This window comes from Bufo gargarizans, chromosome 9 (genome assembly GCF_014858855.1).
Source record: "Bufo gargarizans isolate SCDJY-AF-19 chromosome 9, ASM1485885v1, whole genome shotgun sequence".
NCBI lineage: Eukaryota > Metazoa > Chordata > Amphibia > Anura > Bufonidae > Bufo > Bufo gargarizans.
In genome coordinates this window covers 4,638,542-4,659,196 of record NC_058088.1, presented here as the reverse complement: position 1 = coordinate 4,659,196, position 20,655 = coordinate 4,638,542, and the positions used below count along the sequence as shown (strand labels likewise).

Here is a 20,655-nt window from a genome sequence, read left to right as displayed (position 1 = left end):
TCTATAGAAGCGCCGGCCCTGGTGGCCTTATTATTACTGGGGTCCACTAATGGGACATTTTTAATACTAGGGGGTGCCAACGGGGGGAATTCATTTTACTGGGGTCTGTGTTAAGCATGACTCACAGCTTAACTTGGCCAGTATTTTTCAGCATTATTAATACTGGGAGCCATTAATGGAGGAAAAATAATACTAGGCGGCCCTACTGGGGGCATTAATTTTACTGGGGGCCAGTAATGGTGGTCTAATTAATACTGGGGGCCACTAATGGACATTATTAATACTGGGGGCCACTAATGGTGGCCTTAATAATACTGGGGGACACTAATGGGACATTTATAATACTAGGGGCGCTAACGGGGGAATGAATTTTACTGGGGTCTGTGTTAAGCCACGCCCCCACAGCGCAACTTGGCCAGTGTTTTTCAGTATTCAGGTTAAATTGCCGTGTTGGCACTTTGTGATAAATAAGTGGGTTTTGGGTTGCAGTTTGGGCAGTGGCGTACATAGAGAATTAAGGGCCCCATAGTAAGGATCACACCAGGCCCCCCACACAGGACAGAAGGGTTTCTGCCTAAACCCTTTTTAATGACCCTTGGGCCATTTTGCCACAGCCTTAATTACCAAAAGTTGTTCCTATAGAGGGTAGAGTCCTGACCAAGTTTTCACCTCCAGTAGAAAGGGAGATAATCCCAACTAAGACTAGGCCCCCCTTTGCCATGGGCCCCATAGCAGTCGCCTGGTCTGCCGCTATGGTAGTTACACCCCTGAGTTTGGGCACTCAGTCTCACTGCTATAGAGCATGGCATAACATATGGCACAGAGGTATGGAGACCTCCATTGGATAAAATGAATACTGTATTCTGGTCATGTACTACTGTAGGTAGCCATATTACAGTTGTGTACGTGAAACTGTAACTCGTAAGCTCTAGTGACCAGGACTCTGTACGGGACTCTGCTGGAATGGCACCGAGCGTACTCGACTGCCACTCAATGTCCTCCTCACTATGGCCATGCACTGAGGAGGAATGGGGCCTCATGGTTCTCGTTCTAGTGATCGGTGGATAAATGTCCACCTTTAGACCTCATGCACACGAAAGTTGTTTTTCTCGTCCTCCGTTCTGTTTTTTTTTTGTGGATAGGATGGGGACCCATTCATTTCAATGGGTCAGCAAAAAATGCTGATAGTTCTTCCGTTTGTGTTCCGCGTCCGTCGTCCATGTTTCCCTTCAGCAAAAAAAATTGTGCATGTCCTACTTTTTTCACATTCGCAGACAAGGATAGGCATTTATTACAAGGGATCTGTGGGGAAAAAACGGATCCTCCCCCAAAAAATGGATGCTGCATCCGTTTTTTTTTTAAAGCGGATGCACAATTTGCGGACGCAAAAAACAACTGTCGTGTGCATTATATAAGCTGATAATAGAGATAACTGATAATTCTACCAAATTGTCCATGATAAAGCACCGATCCATTAGTAGGACAATGCAACCATGTCATCATTCACATATTTACGATATTTCAATGGGAAGACCATTCCAATCATTGCAAACTATCTGTGAGCATTTCAAGGAAGGATACAACCTCAGACTGCAATCCTTTATGGCCATTTATCATTTGCATTCTATCCCATATTGTCTGCTTCTTCAAATAACTATATTACGTGACCAAAGGTTCTTCGTACTATGTGTGCGGCAGGTGCAGTAAGCCAGGAACAAAGGTTAAATTACTGGAAAGGAGACCGTGCCCTTATTACAGGAGTGTATATAAGGAACCTGCTGTGTGTACAGAGCACTGTATTTTTCTGCTTAGACAGCAACAGATATGGCGTTTGTTTCACCTCTAGGATACCAGCCAATTTACAACCCGGTAAGTGGTGGCTTGATCCTTCCTAGATAGGCCATGATTATTTATTTTTTAAATTTTTATTTCTTTTGTATAACGTAAAGGGGCTTTCCAGTACTTAGATATTAATGAGCTCTCCTCAGGATAGGTCATCAGTATTGGATCAATGGGGGTCCGACTCCCAGCACCACTACTAACCAGTTGCTTTGGGCAACCAACACCATAAACTATAAAGTGGACGGAAGGCTCCATCCTCTGCCAGGGTACCGCAACTCGGCTCCCATTCACTTGAATGAGAGCTTCAGTGCCCGGCACGACCACTGATGGAACTTTGCATCCTCTGTATAGTTTCTAGCTGGAGGCTGCCCGATACAGCTAATCGATAAGGGCACCCCAACACATCTGATATTGATGACCTACCCTGAAGATACTTGAGTCTATTTGTGCTGCTTGGGTAGAAATGTAAATTTCGAGATTGAGTCTAGCTATCACCCCTACTTAATTTCTATGCAATTTCACTGTTGACACCGGGTTTAACTGGGACACACAAAAGGAAATAATTCTGAAGACCACCCTCCATCTATACAAAACATGACCATCCCTACTTTGAATTCCATGATACTCTTTGTAGTTATCATTGGACACACAGTAAGGTCTAAGATGTTCTTTGTGAATCATCCCATAAGAAGCAGTCCCTGGTGATTGGTTCCAAGGTCACCTCCAAATGGGGGTATCTTCTGTTGGACCTTTGAGGTCCATTACTGTATTAGAGCCTGAGTCCACCAGAGGATCCTCTGGTACTTTGGAGGGCCAGTCAGACCCCGGATGGACGTATTGCTACAAAAAGTACACCATGAAGTAGCCCTTTATGTGTTTGTGACTCTTAATACTTGACAGGACACTCGTAAAAAAATTTCCTATCACATACTAACAACCTACATGTAACTATTCTACAGTGCCTTGAAAAAGTATTCATACGCCTCGAACATTTCCAAGTTTTTTTATGTGACACCCACAAACTTTAAATGTACTTTATTGGAATTTTATGTGATAGACCAACACAAAGTAGCAAGTATGTGTGAAGTGAAAAGAAAATGATTTTAATAAATGAAAATCTGGAAAGTGTGGCATGCATTTGTAATACTGCCCCCTCACCCACCCACCGAGTCAGTACTTTGTAGGACCACCTTTCACTGCAATTATAGCTGCAAGTCTTTTGGGGTCTGTCTCTACCAGCTTTACACATCTAGAGGCTGAAATATTTGACCATTCTTCTTTGCAAAATAGCTCAAGTTAGATTGAATAGAGAGCACCTGTGAACAGCAAGTCTTTTGCAGCTTCTACCAGGCTTTCCTCCAGGATTGCCCTGTATTTAGCTCCATCCATCTTCAATTCAACTCTGACCAGCTTCCCTGTCCTTGCTGAAGAAAAGCATCCCCACAGCATGCTGCTGCCACCACCATGTTTTTCACAGTGGGGATGGTGTGTTCAGGGTGATATGCAGTGTTAGTTTTCCTCCCACACACAGCGTTTTGCATTTAGGCCAAAAAGTTCAACTTTGGTCTCATCTGACCAGAACACCTTCTTCCACGTGTTTGCTGTGTCCCCTACAAGGCTTGTGACAAACTGTACTTCTTACGGCTTGCTTTTCAAAAATGACTTTCTTCTTGCCATTCTTTCATTAAGGCCAGATTTGTCGAGTACATGACTAATAGTTGTCCAGTGGACAGATTCTCCCACCTGAGCTGTGGATCTCTGCAGCTCCTCCAGAGTGACCATGGGCCTCTTGGCTGTTTCTCTAATTACTGCTGTCAGTTTAGGTGGACGGCCATGTCTTAGTAGGTTTACAGTTGTGCCATACTTCTTCCATTTTCAGTTGATGGATTGAACAGTGCTCTGTGAAATGTTCGGAGCTTAAAGGGGTTATCCCATGACTAATGTAAAAAATGAAAATCAGACACCATATAGTACATGACAATCTCTTTCTAACAAAGCTAGAACCAGCCCTGTACCTCACATGGATCCAGAGATCTCCCCATTCATTGCTCTGCTAGATTTTTATCAAGCTGGTAGCTCAAGGGGGAGTGTCTTTTCTGCTGCAGCTCAGGAGGCGTGTCTCAGCTCTTCCTATCACAGCTCAGGAGGCGTGTCTCAGCTCTCCCTATCACAGCTCAGGAGGCAGTTGAAGGATGAAACTGAGCATGTGCGACCATCTCAGTGAGCAGGTCAAAGAAATAAGAAAATAAACAAACATCAGGTGGCGCTATAACCATGTATTATTTTCTTTTCACTTCACACATACTTGCTACTTTGTGTTGGTCTGTCACATAAAATCCCGATAAAATACATTTAAGTTTGAAGGTGTACCGTGAAAAAATGTGGAAAAGTTCAAGGAGTATAAATAATTTTTCAAAGCACTGTATATATTATATTGCATATTGTTTGCTTTGGTCTACTACTATCTATAGGTTGTCAAGATTGAAGGAAGTAACAACGTCCTGAACCAGATAACATGCAGTTTTTGTTTGTAGTGTTTAACTGTGAACCTACATAGGTCTGCGTAGGAGCTCGAGACGCACAACTTTAAATGTTTTAAACAAACATTTGCAGAGTTCCTTCATTTAAAAAAAAATTATAATTTAGATACACTGTATAAAAAAAAAATAATGTTGCAAAAGTATACACAGCCTTTGAAAGGGGTTTTCCGAGACTTTTCCACTGATGACCTATCTAGAGGATAAGTTATCAGTATCTGATTGGTGGGGGTCCAACATCCGGGACCACAGCTGGTTAGCTGTTTGAGAAGGCCCCGGCACTCACATTAGCACCGCAGCTTTTCCTAGGCCAGTGACCTCACGTTCATCGGTCACATGACCTAGGCGCAGCTCAGCCCCTAGAAGTGAATGGGGCTGAGTGCGATACCAAACACGGCCACTATACAATGTACGGCGCTGTAATTGTTGAGTAGGGAGAAGGCCACAGCACTAATGTGAGCGCGGGTACCTTCTGAAACCGCAGATCGGTGGGGGTCCCGGGTGTCGAACCCTCACCAATCGGATACTGAGGATAGATCATCGGTTAAAAAGCGTCAGCAAACCCCTTTAAGGTTTCTTTGTATAGGGTTGTTCACTTAACACTTTCTACTTTCTCTATTTTTTTTTAGGCTATTCCTTTTAGGCAGCCGATTTATGGCGGTGTGCGGCCTGGCATGTCTGTTTACATTCAGGGCATGGTCCCTCATCACGCTAAGAGGTAAATCTAATAGTTACCAACAAGTTCTTTTGTCCTTTTGGAAAAATCAAGGCAAAAAACATGAAATAACTGCAAGATGTGAATAAACCCTTAAAGGGATATTCCGGTTTTAGCAAGTTATCCCCTATAGAGATGAATGGCGCAGCAGTCAGTGAGCATGCTGGACCTGACGCTTCGTTCATTTTGGAAGGGGGGGGGGGCGCCCAACGTCATTGGTGCGGATAGCAGAGAGAGGTCACCAACAATACTAATAGTTATCCTTTGGATAGGCGATAACTTTTTATAACCGGAATACCCCTTTAAGCATACGATTTGTATGGATAAATAGATCCAGGGGAAAATGGGGTCCGAAGACTGCCTCAAGTGGACATATCAAGAAGTTCCTCAAATGGTCCGTATTTTAACTGGAGCAATTAAAAATAAAATAAAATAGAAGATTGCAAAAGTCTGCATACCCTTCACAGTTTTTTTTTAATGACATTAAATGAATGCCGTCCGAACCCAGTGATTTCAGGAACGGCCAACCATCTGCTGTCTATGGGGGCTCCGACTCCCTCCATAGAAGAGAAGGATCAAGCAGTTGAAATTCAGCATGACCAGTCCAGTTGTTCTCCGTGGCTTCCTGCGTTTTCTATGTTCAGAACACATGTAGGCTTGGTCGATCCGAGTGTGCATGTGTATGGAGCAGTCGGGAGAGAAACCTGATGACGGTGCGAGTGGTCGGCCGACAGAGATCTGCAGTGTAAGCTGCTGGCAATGACTTTGTCTGTGGCCGGCTTCACTTAGTAGTATACCGTAGTGCATAGCTTAGCAGAGGTGATGTCATCACCGTAGAATAAATATATTACTATCTTATCATCCTCTGATATCACGTGTTACTTGGCTCAAGATTATAAATGTATATGGCACTATTACAGCAATAACTGTAAACGGCTGCTGCAGCGTCAGGTCTGGTTTGGCTCCCAGAGATCTTTCAGATGTTCTGTTTTATTGCAGCCATTATTTCTGTCTAGTGAGATTAAAGGGGTTGTTCGAGTTATGAAAAAAAATATATATAGCACTGTAAATCTGATGGGCAGCAATATATAACTGAGCTAAGCAAGTTTTAGGCAAAAATATATTTCCTAATTTCCCTGGTTCTCTTCTGGCCCTTTGTTTACCTGCAGTAACAACAATCTCTGCCCCCCCCCCCCCTGCTCTGCAAAGGGAGTGAATACAAGTGCTGCCCTGAGTGATATGTCTGTCTGCTGGGAGACTAAGCAGTATGTTGTATGTGTAGGACTACAAGTCCCAGCTGTACAATGACACTGCTGATACACACAGGATATTTTCCCTACCTGTGCAATGCTCCTCTAGTCATCTCCTGTGCCCATCATTTGTCTCCTCACGGCCTGCAGCTACACAGTAAAGCCTTCAGCCCTGGGTCTGTGCTGCCTAAGGGGTTAAAGTTTTTCCTGAAGAATCCAGGGAGAGAGCAATAAGCAGTAGCAGGCAGTGGGGGGGGGGGGGGGGGGGGGGCAGCACAGTGACGAAAGGCTTGTGCACAAAACATCATCAGAGCAGGGAGAGAAGCCGACATCACAGGTCATGTGACCCTCAGTGAAATCTGAGAAAGCAGCAACTGGAGATAAATTAAGTGCATGGTAAAGTCCTTACATTTGATTAGTTAGAAACATACAAAGAACACAAAAAAAATAACCCCTTTAAGTAAAAGTAAACAGCTACAGGGAGAGAGCTGCAGCTGAAAGGTTATGCCCCCAAGAAAGCACCCACCCTTCCCTGAGCTGCTATAGGGAGAGAGCTGCAGCAGAAAGGACATTCCCCCGAGCTGCCAGCTTGAAATAAATCTAGCAGAGCAATAGGCGCCATGAATGGGGAAATCTCTGGATCCATGTGAGGTACAGGGCTGGTCCTAGCTTTGTTAGAAAGGGATTGATTTGCAACGAGCCCAGGAGGAGCAAGCAGAGGATGGGTGTGGTAGTGGCTCTGGCAATGATGGCAGTACACACGGATCACACTGGCAACCCTCACATCGAGTCTTCCTAGGACCGTGCAGTGACTGGAGGGCACACCCTAGTTTTGGGGGCTTCTGCCAGTTTGTGATTGGGGTGCCTGTGATTATGTTTTGTTAGGTTGCAAGGCAGGAGGTGTAGGGTGCCATGGCCGGTGGATGGTACTGGAGTCTGTGATTGCAACAAAGTCTCTCCTTACTGAAGTGGAAATGGGAGTAGTAGTACATCCGGTATTAACAAGGCTCAGTTCCAAAGTGACAGTGTATTCCTCTCCTAATAGCTGAATATAGGGGAATGGCAATGATGATGAGAGGAGTAGTAGTCTTTAAGCTCCTTCAAAACACTTTGCAACCTTTCAAAGGCGTGAAAAACTCTCAAAAATGTGGTGGGCGCCAAAGACTACAAACCATCCACATGCAAAAAGTCTTACAATCAGCTCTGCAATTTTCAGACTGAGGGATGCAGATCATCAAAGGGTCGGCCAAACCGTTATATAAGTGTGAAAAGTGCTGTTAAGGCCTCTTGCACATGTGTATGTGTTTTGTGGTTCGCAAAAAACGGATCCGCAAAAAATACGGATGACATCCGTGTGCATTCCGTATTTTGTGGAACGGAACAGCTGACCCCTAATAGAACAGTACTATCCTTGTTCGTAATGCGGACAATAATAGGACATGTTCTATTTTTGTGCAGAACAGACATACAGAAATACGGAAACGGAATGCACACGGTGTACCTTCCGATTTTTTTGCGGACCCATTGAAATGAATAGTTCCGTATACAGTCTGCAAAAAAACAAAACGGAATGAAAATACGTTTGTGTGCAAGGGGCCTAACTATTATTCCTTTCACAAGCAGCAAAGTCTAGAGCCATAAACAACAAATACCTTGCTAACACACATGGCCTGGTGATCGGAGATAGTCTATGAATGTGTCCTCCAGTTTTCCCTCAGGGATTGGTCTCAACAGGAATGAAGTTTCTCCTGGAGCTAAACTGAACTAGCAACTTACCTTCACAGCAGGCAGGGCTATAACTGAAGTGGCTGATGCAATATTAACTAGAAAGTTTTTCCCTCAGAGGGGAAAGCTAGTTCCCTCTGCAGAGTCAGGGCGTAATCTTCTAAACAGTGCCACCTACAAAGAGCTTTGAGGATTGCATACAAAAGATAATACAAAACATTAATCATTTTAGTAATGCACCAAATTAACACTTTGCAGGGCCTCTGTTCTGAGGTACTGCATATTAATCGTGGGATAAACCCTTTAAAGCAGTAGTTCACACCTTGTAAGATGATCCTTATAACTGTCTAGGACTGCAGAAATTTGCTTTTATAATGAATGATGTGTTATATACTGCACATTGACAAATAATTTGTTTTTGGTCCAAGAACTATGACAGCTGGCTCCTTGGTGGATCCTCGTGCAGAGATGGGTCAAACTAAGCTTTGGTTAGGGGTGGCCACTTGCATTTTCTTGATCCTTGCAAGTTTAATTTGTGGTCATTTAAGTCGCTTTTCTTGCATTTAGGTGAGAGAAAGCAGAAACATAGGGGGATATTTATTAAGAATGGCTTTTGTATGTCAGTTTTAATTTCTGCCCTGCTTGTGTGAGATGTGCCTAACAGTTGTATCTCATCCCTGCAGATCCGGCAAGGGAGTTGGTTTTAGATTTCAGGTATAATCTAGTGGGATGCAAAACCTAAAAGTCTAACAGTCCCAACATTTTAACATGTAATTGCCTGTTAGTCACACTGGATGGTAGCTTATATTTTACCAGGCCGACGCCTCCTATAATATCTGAAGGGGCAGATAGGTTTGCACAGCTCTTTCGCATGCTGACTATACAGATTATCTTACTATCAAGGACTTATGGATAGGGGGTGCATAGGTAGGAGTTCCATCTGGGCCCTGGAACCTAATGGAGCCCAAAAGTTCCCACTGTCCTATAAGAATACACCAATATTATAAATGGCACACAGGAAGCGCCACCTGCTGTTTATTATTTTCCTTATTTCTCCGTCCACCTCAGTAATAGCACATAGGTGGTCGCACATGCTTAGTTCCATCCTGTGGTTGTGTGGAGACTCCAAAGTGTACTTGAAGGGAGAGTTAGGGTGCACTACTATTACCATCATTGTCACTACCATTACTCAGCTATTGGGAAGAGACTGTACTGTGATATACTTTGGAACTGTGGCTTTTGTTGCTTTCTGTACTACTACTCCCATCAATGATTTACAAAAGAAAGACTTTATTGCAACCAGTGGGTCTGATTATTGACTCCTTCATCGATCCGCTAGCCCTGCATCTGCATTCCTGTCTTGCTCCCTGACAAGCACCTAACATCAAGGACACCCCAACTACCAGGAACCCCAAGAATGTCCAGGGAGTGCCCTGTGTAAAGAAAGGGAGTGCCCTCCATTCATTGTGCATGGCCTGAGAAGAGTCAGAGTGAGGAGAGCCACTGTGAACTGTGAGCACTTCTACCACCATCATAGCCACTACCACTCCTCCAATCATCACCTCCTCTCCGGGTCTCTGCATGCTCTCGTGGGGTCCTGTACTTCTACCACCATCATAGCCACTACCACTCCTCCAATAGTCACCTCCTCTCCGGGTCTCTGCATGCTCTCGTTGGGTCCTGTGAGTACTTCTACCACTCCTCCAATCATTACCTCCTCTCCGGGTCTCTGCATGCTCTTGTGGGGTCCTGTATTTGTATAGTGAGGTCAGGATGAAAGCCAAGAAATGAGAAGGTCCACAGTGCAGAAGATTGATGTAACTTTGATGTCCTTGTGTCCCTCCTAGCTTCTGTGTGAACTTTTCGTGTGGTCAGCATGATGGGACAGACATTGCTTTCCACTTTAATCCCCGCTTCGAAGGGAAGGACAAGGTGGTGTTTAATGCTTTTCAATCTGGATCATGGGGAGGCGAAGAGAAGAGGAAAGATGGAATCCCCTTTAGCAGAGGCGGGCACTTTGAATTGGTGTTTTTTATCAATCCTGGAAGCTACCAGGTAAGAAAACAAATAAAAAGGGTGCACAATGGTTCTGTGGTTAACACTGGTGTCTTGCCGAGCACCCAAGGACAACATCTGACTAAGGACAACATCTGCATGGAGTTTCTAACTGGTAATAACATTTTTGAAAAAGGATCAGAATGGTTTAAAAAATAAAAGAAGTCAAAGTTAACTCTCCGATTCCATGCCGATCCCATTCCTACTCTTTGTGGGCCCCTTCTGACTTCTCAATCACTAGGTCAGGTGGTTCAATTGCCTGTGGTGATAGGGATCGGGAAGTAGAGACCAGTGGGGACCTGGGGAGCACAGGAAAGAGATCGTCAGGGGAACGGGGAGTTGATTTTGACGTCTTTTTGTTTTATTTTTTTTAAACCAGTCTAATTCTTTTTAAAATATGTTCACCGACCAGACAGTATAAGGTGTTATAGTGATGAGCAGCAGGGGTCATATTCGAATTCGTGATATTTCGCAAATATTTTGTAGAATATTTGTCATATATTCGCAAATTCGTATATTCGTTATATTCTACATTCTTTATTTTTTTACACGAAAATCGGCAATATCGCATATTACGCGCTCAATACATGCGTGGGTCAAAAACTAATATATAGCACTATAGAATATAGTGCTATATATTAGTTTTTACGAATATTCATCATTTTTTCCATCTGAACACAGGATTCCTCCCTGCTTCTTGCTTGTGGGCCAATGAGTCATTGGCCCACAAGCAACTTAAGCAGGGAGGAATCATGACTTCAGATGGAAAAAAAGAACGAATATTCTAAAAAACTAATATATGGCACTATATTCTAAATATTCGTGAATTCTCGAAATGCTGATATTCGCAAAAAAAATTGTTTTTCGAATATTTGCGCTCAACACTATGGTGTATATATAGGATAGGCAATGAATATCAGATCTAATCCTCCTCCTTTCCCAGAGTAAAAATAAACAAACATTATAGGCATCGCCGTGTCTGAAAACGCTCAAACTATTAATATGAAAATATTAGTGAATGGCGTAATAGAAAAAAAATCTAAATAGTCGATTGGCTGTTTTTTCATCACTTCACTTCCCCCAAAACATTTTTACAAAAAAATCTAAATGTCACATATAGTGATGAGCGAAGCGAGCTTCGAATGTTACATCTGAAGTCGCTTAGTTTAAAACTTCGGATTAATACTGTCGCGCGTGACTTAGTTGAATAACTTTGGTAATTGGAAAACCACTTTAAAACTTGAAATCAAACTCGGCTTCGTTTCTGAGGCACCAGTAAAAAACAAAAAAGGGAAACCGCAGGGTGCTAAATGGTTTCAATATTTACAATGTTGGTAAATTAACCTTAGATCATCCGTCTTTGCTATTACTGACTGTCTGTCTCACTTTGTCCAGGTCAATGCAAATGGTTCCCCCTTCTATGAGTTCCGTCATAGGATTCCTCTAGAGAGGGTGCAGTGTGTTCATGTGAATGGAGACGTGAACATCCAGTCTTTGAGTATTGTCGGAGGAGGAGGTGGGGTGAGTTAAAAACATTTTTTGTAAAGGAAGTGGAAGTTAAAGACCAGTTATCTCTTCTGACATGTCCTTTTAGAAAATACTTGTACTCCCTAATGAAATAACAATTTTGGAGTCTTTTCTCCTATGTATTGTGTTCTTCCTTTATTCATTTTCCTGGGAAAAGTAGGAATAAATTTAATGCCTAACAGAGTTCTTCTAAAGTGCCTAAGAATGGGGAAACAAAGGTAGTTACTAAAACAGACACCTCCGGAGAGATAAGAGGACATCTACGATATATATATATATATATATGTGGGTAAGGCTGATTAGTCAGCCTGCATTTGTGGGAGGGGCGGAGGCTCTTCATATACGAGCCACACCCTCACTCACAGGGGCGTGTTTTCATGTGCCCCACCCTCCCTCCCTTATCTTCTCATTTCCACAGGGTATGCCCACTTATAGGCCTACCCACGATCATGGCTTAGGGCACACAACAAGCCATTTAGTCAGGTCAGCTAAGACACGCCTAGCTGGGTTAGGTTGTTCCCGTTGTTTCTCTCCCTAGGGTTCTTCGGATATCTCTTGGCCGTAGCCATGACCACAAAAAAAAAAATATATATATATATATGGACAGTTAGAGAGCGAATTATTGGAAAGAGATTCACAGAGAGACCACGTAAGGAGACTGGTGTCAAAGGAACATGCTACTGACTGAAGAATCTGCTTCTCACTGCTATATTCGGGGGTCCACCAGTTAATCTTTGGTGGCGGCTTTTTGGGGTCTAGATTCACCATGTGGATCCTCCTTACTGTCAAGATGGACAGGGGTACCATGGGCTCCATGAATTCTAGTTAAACCCCTATACTGTAGGTAAATCACGGAGCGAGAAGATAGCGAACATCACTCACCACTGTTGGTGACTAGGCAGAAAACTGGTGGAAGACACATGAACTATAAAGAAGAATTGCAAGGATACAACTGGACATATGCGTTAGTTTAATGTCGGCTGAACCCATCAATTTCATGAAACCAGCCAACCCAGGGTTGGACTTGACCAACCAGAAAACCAGAGGATCCTCCAGTGGGCCCAGTCTATGAAGTAATAATGGTCCAAGAGAAAAATTGCATTTGGGGTTGCCTTCTGAGATGATCAGACATAGACCCTAGTGGACAATTAGGCTTGATAGATGATATAGCGGTTGGGCCCTGAGAGTAAATTTCTCTGGTCGGCCCAAGGAACCCCAGTCCTTGAGCCAACCCTCTAATTTATCATGGGGCCTCCTGCCATCAGGAGAGATGAGGATCGGGCAGTTGGATTTTAAGATGCCAAATCTTGTTGTTCTCGGGAGATAAGCCACGGCCAGAGGTGTCTGCCAACAGTTTATTTTCCTATTCCTATTGCGAAAACATACACAGATGGGAGAGAGAGAGAGAGAGAGCCATTTAAAATGATCGGCTTTAGAGTAATGTTAGAATTGAACTGGTGATTTATTGCGTGCATTTTTATTGTAGGGCCCAGGAATGAATCCTGCCTTCCCACCAGGAGGGGTAAGTGCCATAGGATACAGTCACTGGATGTCCCATCTGTTGTATACTAGGTTTACAGATATGCAGCCACTATAATGTATATTTTCTCTTTGTCTCTCAAGGCCATGATAGGGAGCGGATATCCAGTCATGACTCTGCCTGTGAGTATACGTTCACTGGTTCCTTGTGTGCACATACACTTTTTTGACAATATCATAAAATCACATCTCTTCAGTCATTCTAATCAGTTTTTTCTTCTTCTTTTCTCAGGCAATGGGAGGACCCATCTATAACCCGGTTAGTATACAAGAGTCTTATTATGCCTGTCAATTTTACACTGAGGCAGCCTATTAGGCCCTACCTGAACATACACGGAAGAGCTTATTAGGCCCCTGGCTGCCACGACAATCCATCAGCATCCTGCTGTCACATCACAGGTCACTGATGGGATGTCAGAGAAAACCTCCTCCCTCTGTCTAACCACTTAGCTGTCACAGTTGCTATTGACAATGCCATCTAAGGGGTTAAACTGATTCCTGGGTGGCATCTACATCAGCCACTATCCCACTCTGCAGATGATTGTGCGGGCACAACTGCTGTGCCATACAATCAGAGTGCCGTAAAATGTACAGCGCCAGAATTCCAGCTCTTTACATTTACCATGGATGGTGCCATGGAGCTCACTATGTGACCTCTTGGGGGTGATTGAGCACTGGGGTTGAGGAACAATGCTGCAGTCTATCATTTGGTGATATTTTGTGTGTATTGTCTCCTTGCAGCCTGTTCCTTACCGCGCGAACATTCCTGGAGGAGTGAACCCCAAGAAGACCTTTGTGATTAGAGGATTCATGCCAATGGGAGGCCAAAAGTGAGGGAGTGGTGGTACTATGAAGTGACTCCTCATAGCCTGTTATTAGCCAATGAACTAAGCTATATGACACATGAGATACATTTCAATATGTTCTATTAACCAGCTTTATTATTCCTAGAGCCACTTTATGACTCTGAGACAATGGGTTTGGTTGCTACTAATAATGAAGGGTTTTGGTGCAGGAGATGATAGAGTGGAATTGTTTCTTAAAGTGAATGTTTCGCCTTTTATCTTCAAGTCATTTTAGCTCCGAATTCTGTGCTGAATATATCTGTATAGTGGACGGAGCTGCCATTTTTTGTTACAGATCTCCAATTCCCCTGCATAAACAAGGGTCTATTGTCATAAAAATTTTAATATTTCACACCAGTACATTTGGAGATCCCTAATTAAAATCAGACCACAGACCAGAACCAAATGTTAATTCAGATTCAGACCCCAGACCACTAAATAAATTCAAACCCTGTCCAGATCCCCAAATTTATCAGACTACAGATCAGATCCCTAAATAAATGAAATCCACAAACCCTTTCATGAATTCAGACCTCGGACCAGACCATTAAAATGAATTCAGACTAGAGTTCAACCAATCGTTTCTAACAAATCAAATTAGTTCAAAATCAGCACTGATGCGTTTGCTCCGGGGCGCGAAAGGGGCTGGATCTGCTGGTCAAGACGACTCCTCCCTCTTGATTGAGAAGGACAGACATCTCACCTGGTCCTGTCAATCTTGCGCCATTTCTCCAGGCATCGGCGCAAGGTCAGAGGATCTGTTGCTGCTTGTGCTGGGGACATCTATGTACACCCAGACGTAGAGATGGTGCTCCACTTGCCCAAGCTGATTCCTCCACTTTCAGATGTACAGAGACTTCAGTGGCTCGTGCGCAGTCGATTCGTTCAAATCTAATTCAGACCACAGATCAGACCCCTGTAGGAATCTGCCCCAATGGTAGCCTTCAGATAAAAACACAGCAGCAACCTTTTAGCAGTGAAAGCAAAGCAACGGTTGTATTTTATTCTTGACAAAACAATAAGGCAGTAAACGGCAATGATCAGCTTGCTCCAGCCGGCGTTAAAGAAACAATAAAGTCCCATACAGTCATGTGAAAAAATTAGGACACCCTTTGAAAGCATGTGGTTTTTTGTAACATTTTTAATAAAAGGTTATTTCATCTCCGTTTCAACAATACAGAGAGATTAAAGTAATCCGACTAAACAAAGAAAACTGAAGAAAAGTATTTTCAAGATCTTCTGTAAATGTCATTCTACAAAAATGCCTATTCTAACTGAGGAAAAAGATAGGACACCCTCACATGTATTCCCTCTTAAATTGGCTCAGATCTCACACAGGTATATCACACCAGGTGCACATAATTAGTAGATCGTTACTCTGCATGTTGAATGAGGCTTGCCCTATTTAAACCTCAGACATTTAGTTTGGTGTGCTCCTGACTGTAGAAGTGAGAGTGAGCACCATGGTGAGAGCAAAAGAGCTGTCAGAGGACTTCAGAAAAAAGATTGTAGCAGCCTATGAGTCTGGGAAGGGATTTAAAAAGATCTCAAAAGATTTTGAAATCAGCCATTCCACTGTCCGGAAGATAGTCTACAAGTGGAGGGCTTTCAAAACAACTGCCAACATGCCCAGGACTGGTCGCCCCAGCAAGTTCACCCCAAGAGCAGACCGCAAGATGCTAAAAGAGGTCTCCAAAAACCCTAAAGTGTCATCTCGAGAACTACAGCAGGCTCTGGCTACTGTTGATGTAGAAGTACATGCCTCTACAATCAGAAAGAGACTGTACAAGTTTAACTTGCATGGGAGGTGTGCAAGGAGGAAACCTTTGCTTTCCAAGAGAAACATCGAGGCCAGACTGACATTTGCCAGAGGTAAAGTTGACAAAGACCAGGACTTCTGGAATAATGTTCTTTGGACAGATGAGTCCAAAATTGAATTATTTGGACACAACAGCAGAGGACATGTTTGGCGTAAACCAAACACAGCATTCCAAGAAAAGAACCTCATACCAACTGTGAAGCATGGAGGTGGAAGTGTCATGGTTTGGGGCTGCTTTGCTGCAGCAGGACCTGGTCAGCTCACCATCATAGAATCCACGATGAATTCTACTGTGTATCAGAAGGTGCTTGAAGAACATGTGAGACCATCAGTTAGAAAATTAAAGCTGAAGCGGAACTGGACCATGCAACATGACAATGACCCAAAACATACTAGTAAATCAACCAAAGATTGGCTGAAAAAGAAGAAATGGAGAGTCCTGGAATGGCCAAGTCAAAGTCCAGATTTGAATCCCATTGAGATGCTGTGGGGTGACTTGAAAAGGGCTGTACGTGCAAGAAACCCCTCAAACATCTCACAGCTGAAAAAGTTCTGCATTGAGGAGTGGGGTAAAATTTCCTCAGACCGATGTCGAAGACTGGTAGATGGCTACAAGAACCGTCTCACTGCAGTTATTTCAGCCAAAGGAGGTAACACTCGCTATTAGGGGCAAGGGTGTCCTATCTTTTTCCTCAGTTAGAATAGGCATTTTTGTAGAATGACATTTACAGAAGATCTTGAAAAGACTTTTCTTCAGTTTTCTTTGTTTAGTCGGATTACTTTAATCTCTCTGTATTGTTGAAACGGAGATGAAATAACCTTTTATTAAAAATGTTACAAAAAACCACATGCTTTCAAAGGGTGTCCTAATTTTTTCACATGACTGTATCTGTAGAATCACACAGGTATGGTTTTGCACAGTACCGTAATCCCACAGGGTGTATGTGGACCTCGCTTTGTCCTCAGTCTTTCAGGCACTGCAACTCTAGCTCAGACTCTAATCCCACTCAGCACTCCACAGAGAGAGAGATAATCACCCCCACCTGGCACTGCTGGCTTTTGTAGGAACGTGGGGAGTAGTCACCCACCCAGCACTATGACTACTCCCAGTAAGAGCCGGATCAGCTATTCACAGCTATACTAAATAACAAAGTGTCAACCAGCTACTGCTGCTGACACATGAAATACTGGCTCTTACTTCACTGAGGCCAGGAACCTCGGTGACACATATCTACCATCAACGATGGTCCCTTGTGCCTTTCTACACCACCTAAATAAATTTTAACCACAGACCTGACACCAAAATAATCCAAATCCAGGATGAGATCCCAAAACTACGGTAACTCAGTTGCCAAACCATGCCCCTGAATAGATTTAATACCCCAGGCTTCATCTTTAATTCAGACCTCAGACCTGACCCCTAAATAAATTCTAATCTTAGATCAAACTCTAAAATTAATTCAGACCCCATAATTAATTCGGATACCAGAAGAAGACCCCATGAATGATTCAGCCACCAAAATACATTTAAAAACCAGGCCAGATCCCAAAATTAATCAGACCTCAGGGAGATCCCTAAATAAATTTAATCTGCAAATCTCTTAATTCAGACCCCAGACCTTAGTCCAGACTACAAAAATCAGATCCCAGATCAGACCCCCTAAATAAATTCTAACCTCAGACCAGACTCCTATATAAATTCAGTTCCCAGATCAACCTCTAAAACTAATTCTGACCCAAGGCCAGAACATTGTTTCAGATCCCAGAGCAGACCTCCAATTGAGACCTCAGATCAGGTCCCTAACTAAACTCAGACCCCCAAAACGACCCCTAAGTAAATACAGACCAGACCCCAAAAATGTAGTCCCCCTATCAAACTAAAAAATTTTTACTTGCACCTCCCTGATCCTCCACAGTGAGGACCCTTTGAGGCATCTCAGCTTCTGCCTATCTGTCAGCACCCTGAGGCTGATCTGGGTGAAGTCAAGATGCTTGGCTTGGTTTGCATGGAGACCCCCAACTTCCCCCTTTGTTTTGGATGCTTGGATGCACTCTCTATAATCCAGCCCTGTCAGACACATATTATGGCCAATTTTCACGCCTTTTAACCCTTTTCGTATGTTTTTGAGGTGTGGGAAGAAACCAACCCCATAAAACTACATGGAGAACAAAAAATTCAATGTTGTACTTGGTTGGATTCAAACTTAGAGCCCAGTGCTGCAAGACCACGATGCTGCCCCTTGATGATACCACCTTGCTCTCTATCTTCAGTAAATCTAGAATTGTCATGTTATGATAATAACATAAATTCTCTCTTTTTCAGCTTCCACATTAATTTTGTGACAGTAAATGGTGATATCGCTTTTCACTTCAATGTTCGTCTTAATGAGCGCACAGTGGTGCGCAACAGCAAACTTGGTGGCTCTTGGGGACATGAGGAGAGGCAGATGGCCAATAACCCCTTTGTGCCAGGGCAGTATTTTGATGTAAGTATCTGTACTCCTAATGATTATCGAAAGAGTTTGGGATTGATGGGTTCACAGGTAGACATGCAGACAGTCCATGAGGTCATTTTTAGGATGTTTAGCTGGTCATAGCGCAGCAAACCTCTGAGGAGCTGAAGCAGAGAATGGAAGTTGTAGTGGGCCTGACGATAATGTGTCATAGTGTACTCCATCAGGCCTTTGCTCCTTGGGGTCAGTACAGTGAAGGAGTGGCACCCTGTGGTCCAACAGAGCACTCCCTGTAGCTGTAGGCTCCCTGTCTGATGGTAGTTTGGGGGGTGCCCATGGTGCTCATGGCCAGCTTGTGGTGTTAAGAGAGTCGGTGACAAGGCCAGAGTGAACTTAACAAAAGTCTATCTTTACTGTGTGTACAATAGGAGTTGTAGTGCATCCAGCAGGTATCTGTACACAGTGCACTTTCCTCCAAGATGTCCAAGCATGGGCTAGTTGCATCAATGGCCCTCTAGTTGCTCCTTTTCTTGCTAAAGTCCCTGTTAATGGGATCTCTAGCTAACAACTACAATCTGGCATAGTGGCTGTAGTGTCCACTAGTCTGGGGTGCATAGGGTGTCTAAACTTGTGCTACCTGTGCAGCAGCATTATCTGCAATGCTTTAAGCTGTACATCTCTCTCTCTCTAGCCATGCAAATCCTCCTCCTTTAGTTCTTGCTTACTTTTATCTTTAGCTTGGAACTGGAGTCTGAAGGAGAGGAGCACATGAACATTGCTCCCTACTTCCTCCCTCTATACTACCTGGAAATGTTTGGAACCAGGGGATGGAGGCAGCCCACACCCTAAGCTCCAGAGAGCACTGGGCCAGGATTGTTCACTCTCATGCTGAGTGTGCAGTACATTACGTTAGCATTTTACAAACATAATATAACAAACCAAACTTTGCAGATACCCTCAAGTTTGGGGTACTGCAATAGGTTCATAAATTCATTGTGTGGCATCTTCCTACAGATCTCCATCCGCACCGGCAATGGGCGATACAAGATCTATGTGAATGGACAACCCTTCTGTGAGTACGCTCACCGCTTCCCGACCCTGCAGATGATTAACAGCCTGGAGATTGGAGGAAATGTGGTGCTGTCACTGGTACAATTTTAAGGATCCTTCCAATGTGCCTTAAAGGTGGAGAACAAGAGGAAGCCTGGTCTGTGCATTAGATGATATATTTAAAGGAAAAGATAACGAAATCAAAGATACTCAAACCCTGCTCATGTCATGGGTATTAATAAAATACAGTTATGTTACAAAAAAAGAAGTCATACTTTTATTAAAATCTATTTTGCAGAATGGTCCCCGAATTATTCTGTGGGGCAGTAATGGTTGGCTTGACATGCTGGAACCAGTCAGTATGAAACGGCTCCTTAACCTGTTCCGGACATAGGGCGTACAGGTACGCCCTGATGTCCTGGTACTTAAGGACACAGGGCGTACCTGTACGGGGCGGTGATCGGAACTGGGTGCCTGCTCAAATAATTGAGCAGGCACCCTGGGACAATGCGCCGGGGGGTCCTGTGACCCCCCATGTCGGCAATTGCAGCAAACCGCAGGTCAGGATGGTGATCGGTGGTGTGATAATACACCACCAATCACCATTCTGCGATCCTAAGAGGTGAAGGTGACATCACCTCTCAGAACCGGCTCTGATTGGTCGGCTGGGGCAGGCGGGCCATTCAAATTACTGCAGCGCTCCTCTCTTCCTCCTTTTGTGTCCGGGAGCCGAGGAAAGAGGAGCTCTGCACGTCGATCTCCAGAGCTGCAGGGATCATCAGCCAGCACCCCCATCTGTGCCCCAGCACCCTCATCTGTGCCCAGCACCCCCATCTGTGCCCAGCACCCCCATCTGTGCCCAACACCCCCATCTGTGCCCCAGCACCCCCATCTGTGCACCAGCACCCCCATCTGTGCACCACCTTCACCAAGGTATTTAGGAAAAAGTTAGGGACAGGTTAGGTTAGGCAGGGATATTCAGGGAAAGTTAGTGGAAAAAACAAACAGTTTTTGATTGCATCACCCTAAATTGGGTGTCTGGGGTCCACAGCACAGCTGCTTTGGACGGCTGATCAGCGAGTTAGAATTTTTTTAATTTTAATTTTTCAAATTTTTTGCCCTTTTTTTAGTTAGTTTTTTTTTTTGTCTGTTAGGTTTAGGGTAAGTTCGTGAACACCCGTGCCCCCACACCATACGCCCAGCTTGCCTCCGAGTCCGAGCCCCCAAGGCGGCGGAGACGCCGCCAGGTGGAGCAAGGGGACCGCCATGCTAGGGACCCTGTGGCCCACACTAGTACA

At 44.0% G+C, this 20,655-nt stretch overlaps 2 protein-coding genes across 2 annotated transcripts in view; both read left to right on the top strand.

Annotated features, from left to right (window-relative positions):
* Positions 1-20,655, top strand: part of ECH1 (enoyl-CoA hydratase 1) — a 108,994-nt gene that overhangs the window by 68,074 nt on the left and 20,265 nt on the right. The gene's annotated exons all lie outside the window — the stretch shown is intronic.
* On the top strand, positions 1,737-19,468 carry LOC122945972 (galectin-4-like). Its single transcript, XM_044305217.1, has 10 exons — positions 1,737-1,869; positions 5,009-5,097; positions 9,917-10,124; positions 11,520-11,645; positions 13,138-13,173; positions 13,275-13,313; positions 13,423-13,449; positions 13,932-14,020; positions 18,178-18,340; positions 19,322-19,468. The coding sequence occupies exons 1-10, from the start codon at positions 1,825-1,827 to the stop codon at positions 19,466-19,468; spliced, it is 969 nt and encodes a 322-aa protein (XP_044161152.1). The 5' UTR covers positions 1,737-1,824.

Excerpts from the sequence above, each read along its gene's own strand:
- LOC122945972 (XM_044305217.1), top strand. The coding sequence starts at position 1,825 with ATGGCGTTTGTTTCACCTCTAGGATACCAGCCAATTTACAACCCG. Across the intron at positions 14,021-18,177 it reads ATGCCAATGGGAGGCCAAAA|CTTCCACATTAATTTTGTGA; the intron begins GTGAGGGAGTGG and ends TCTCTTTTTCAG. Across the intron at positions 18,341-19,321 it reads TGCCAGGGCAGTATTTTGAT|ATCTCCATCCGCACCGGCAA; the intron begins GTAAGTATCTGT and ends ATCTTCCTACAG.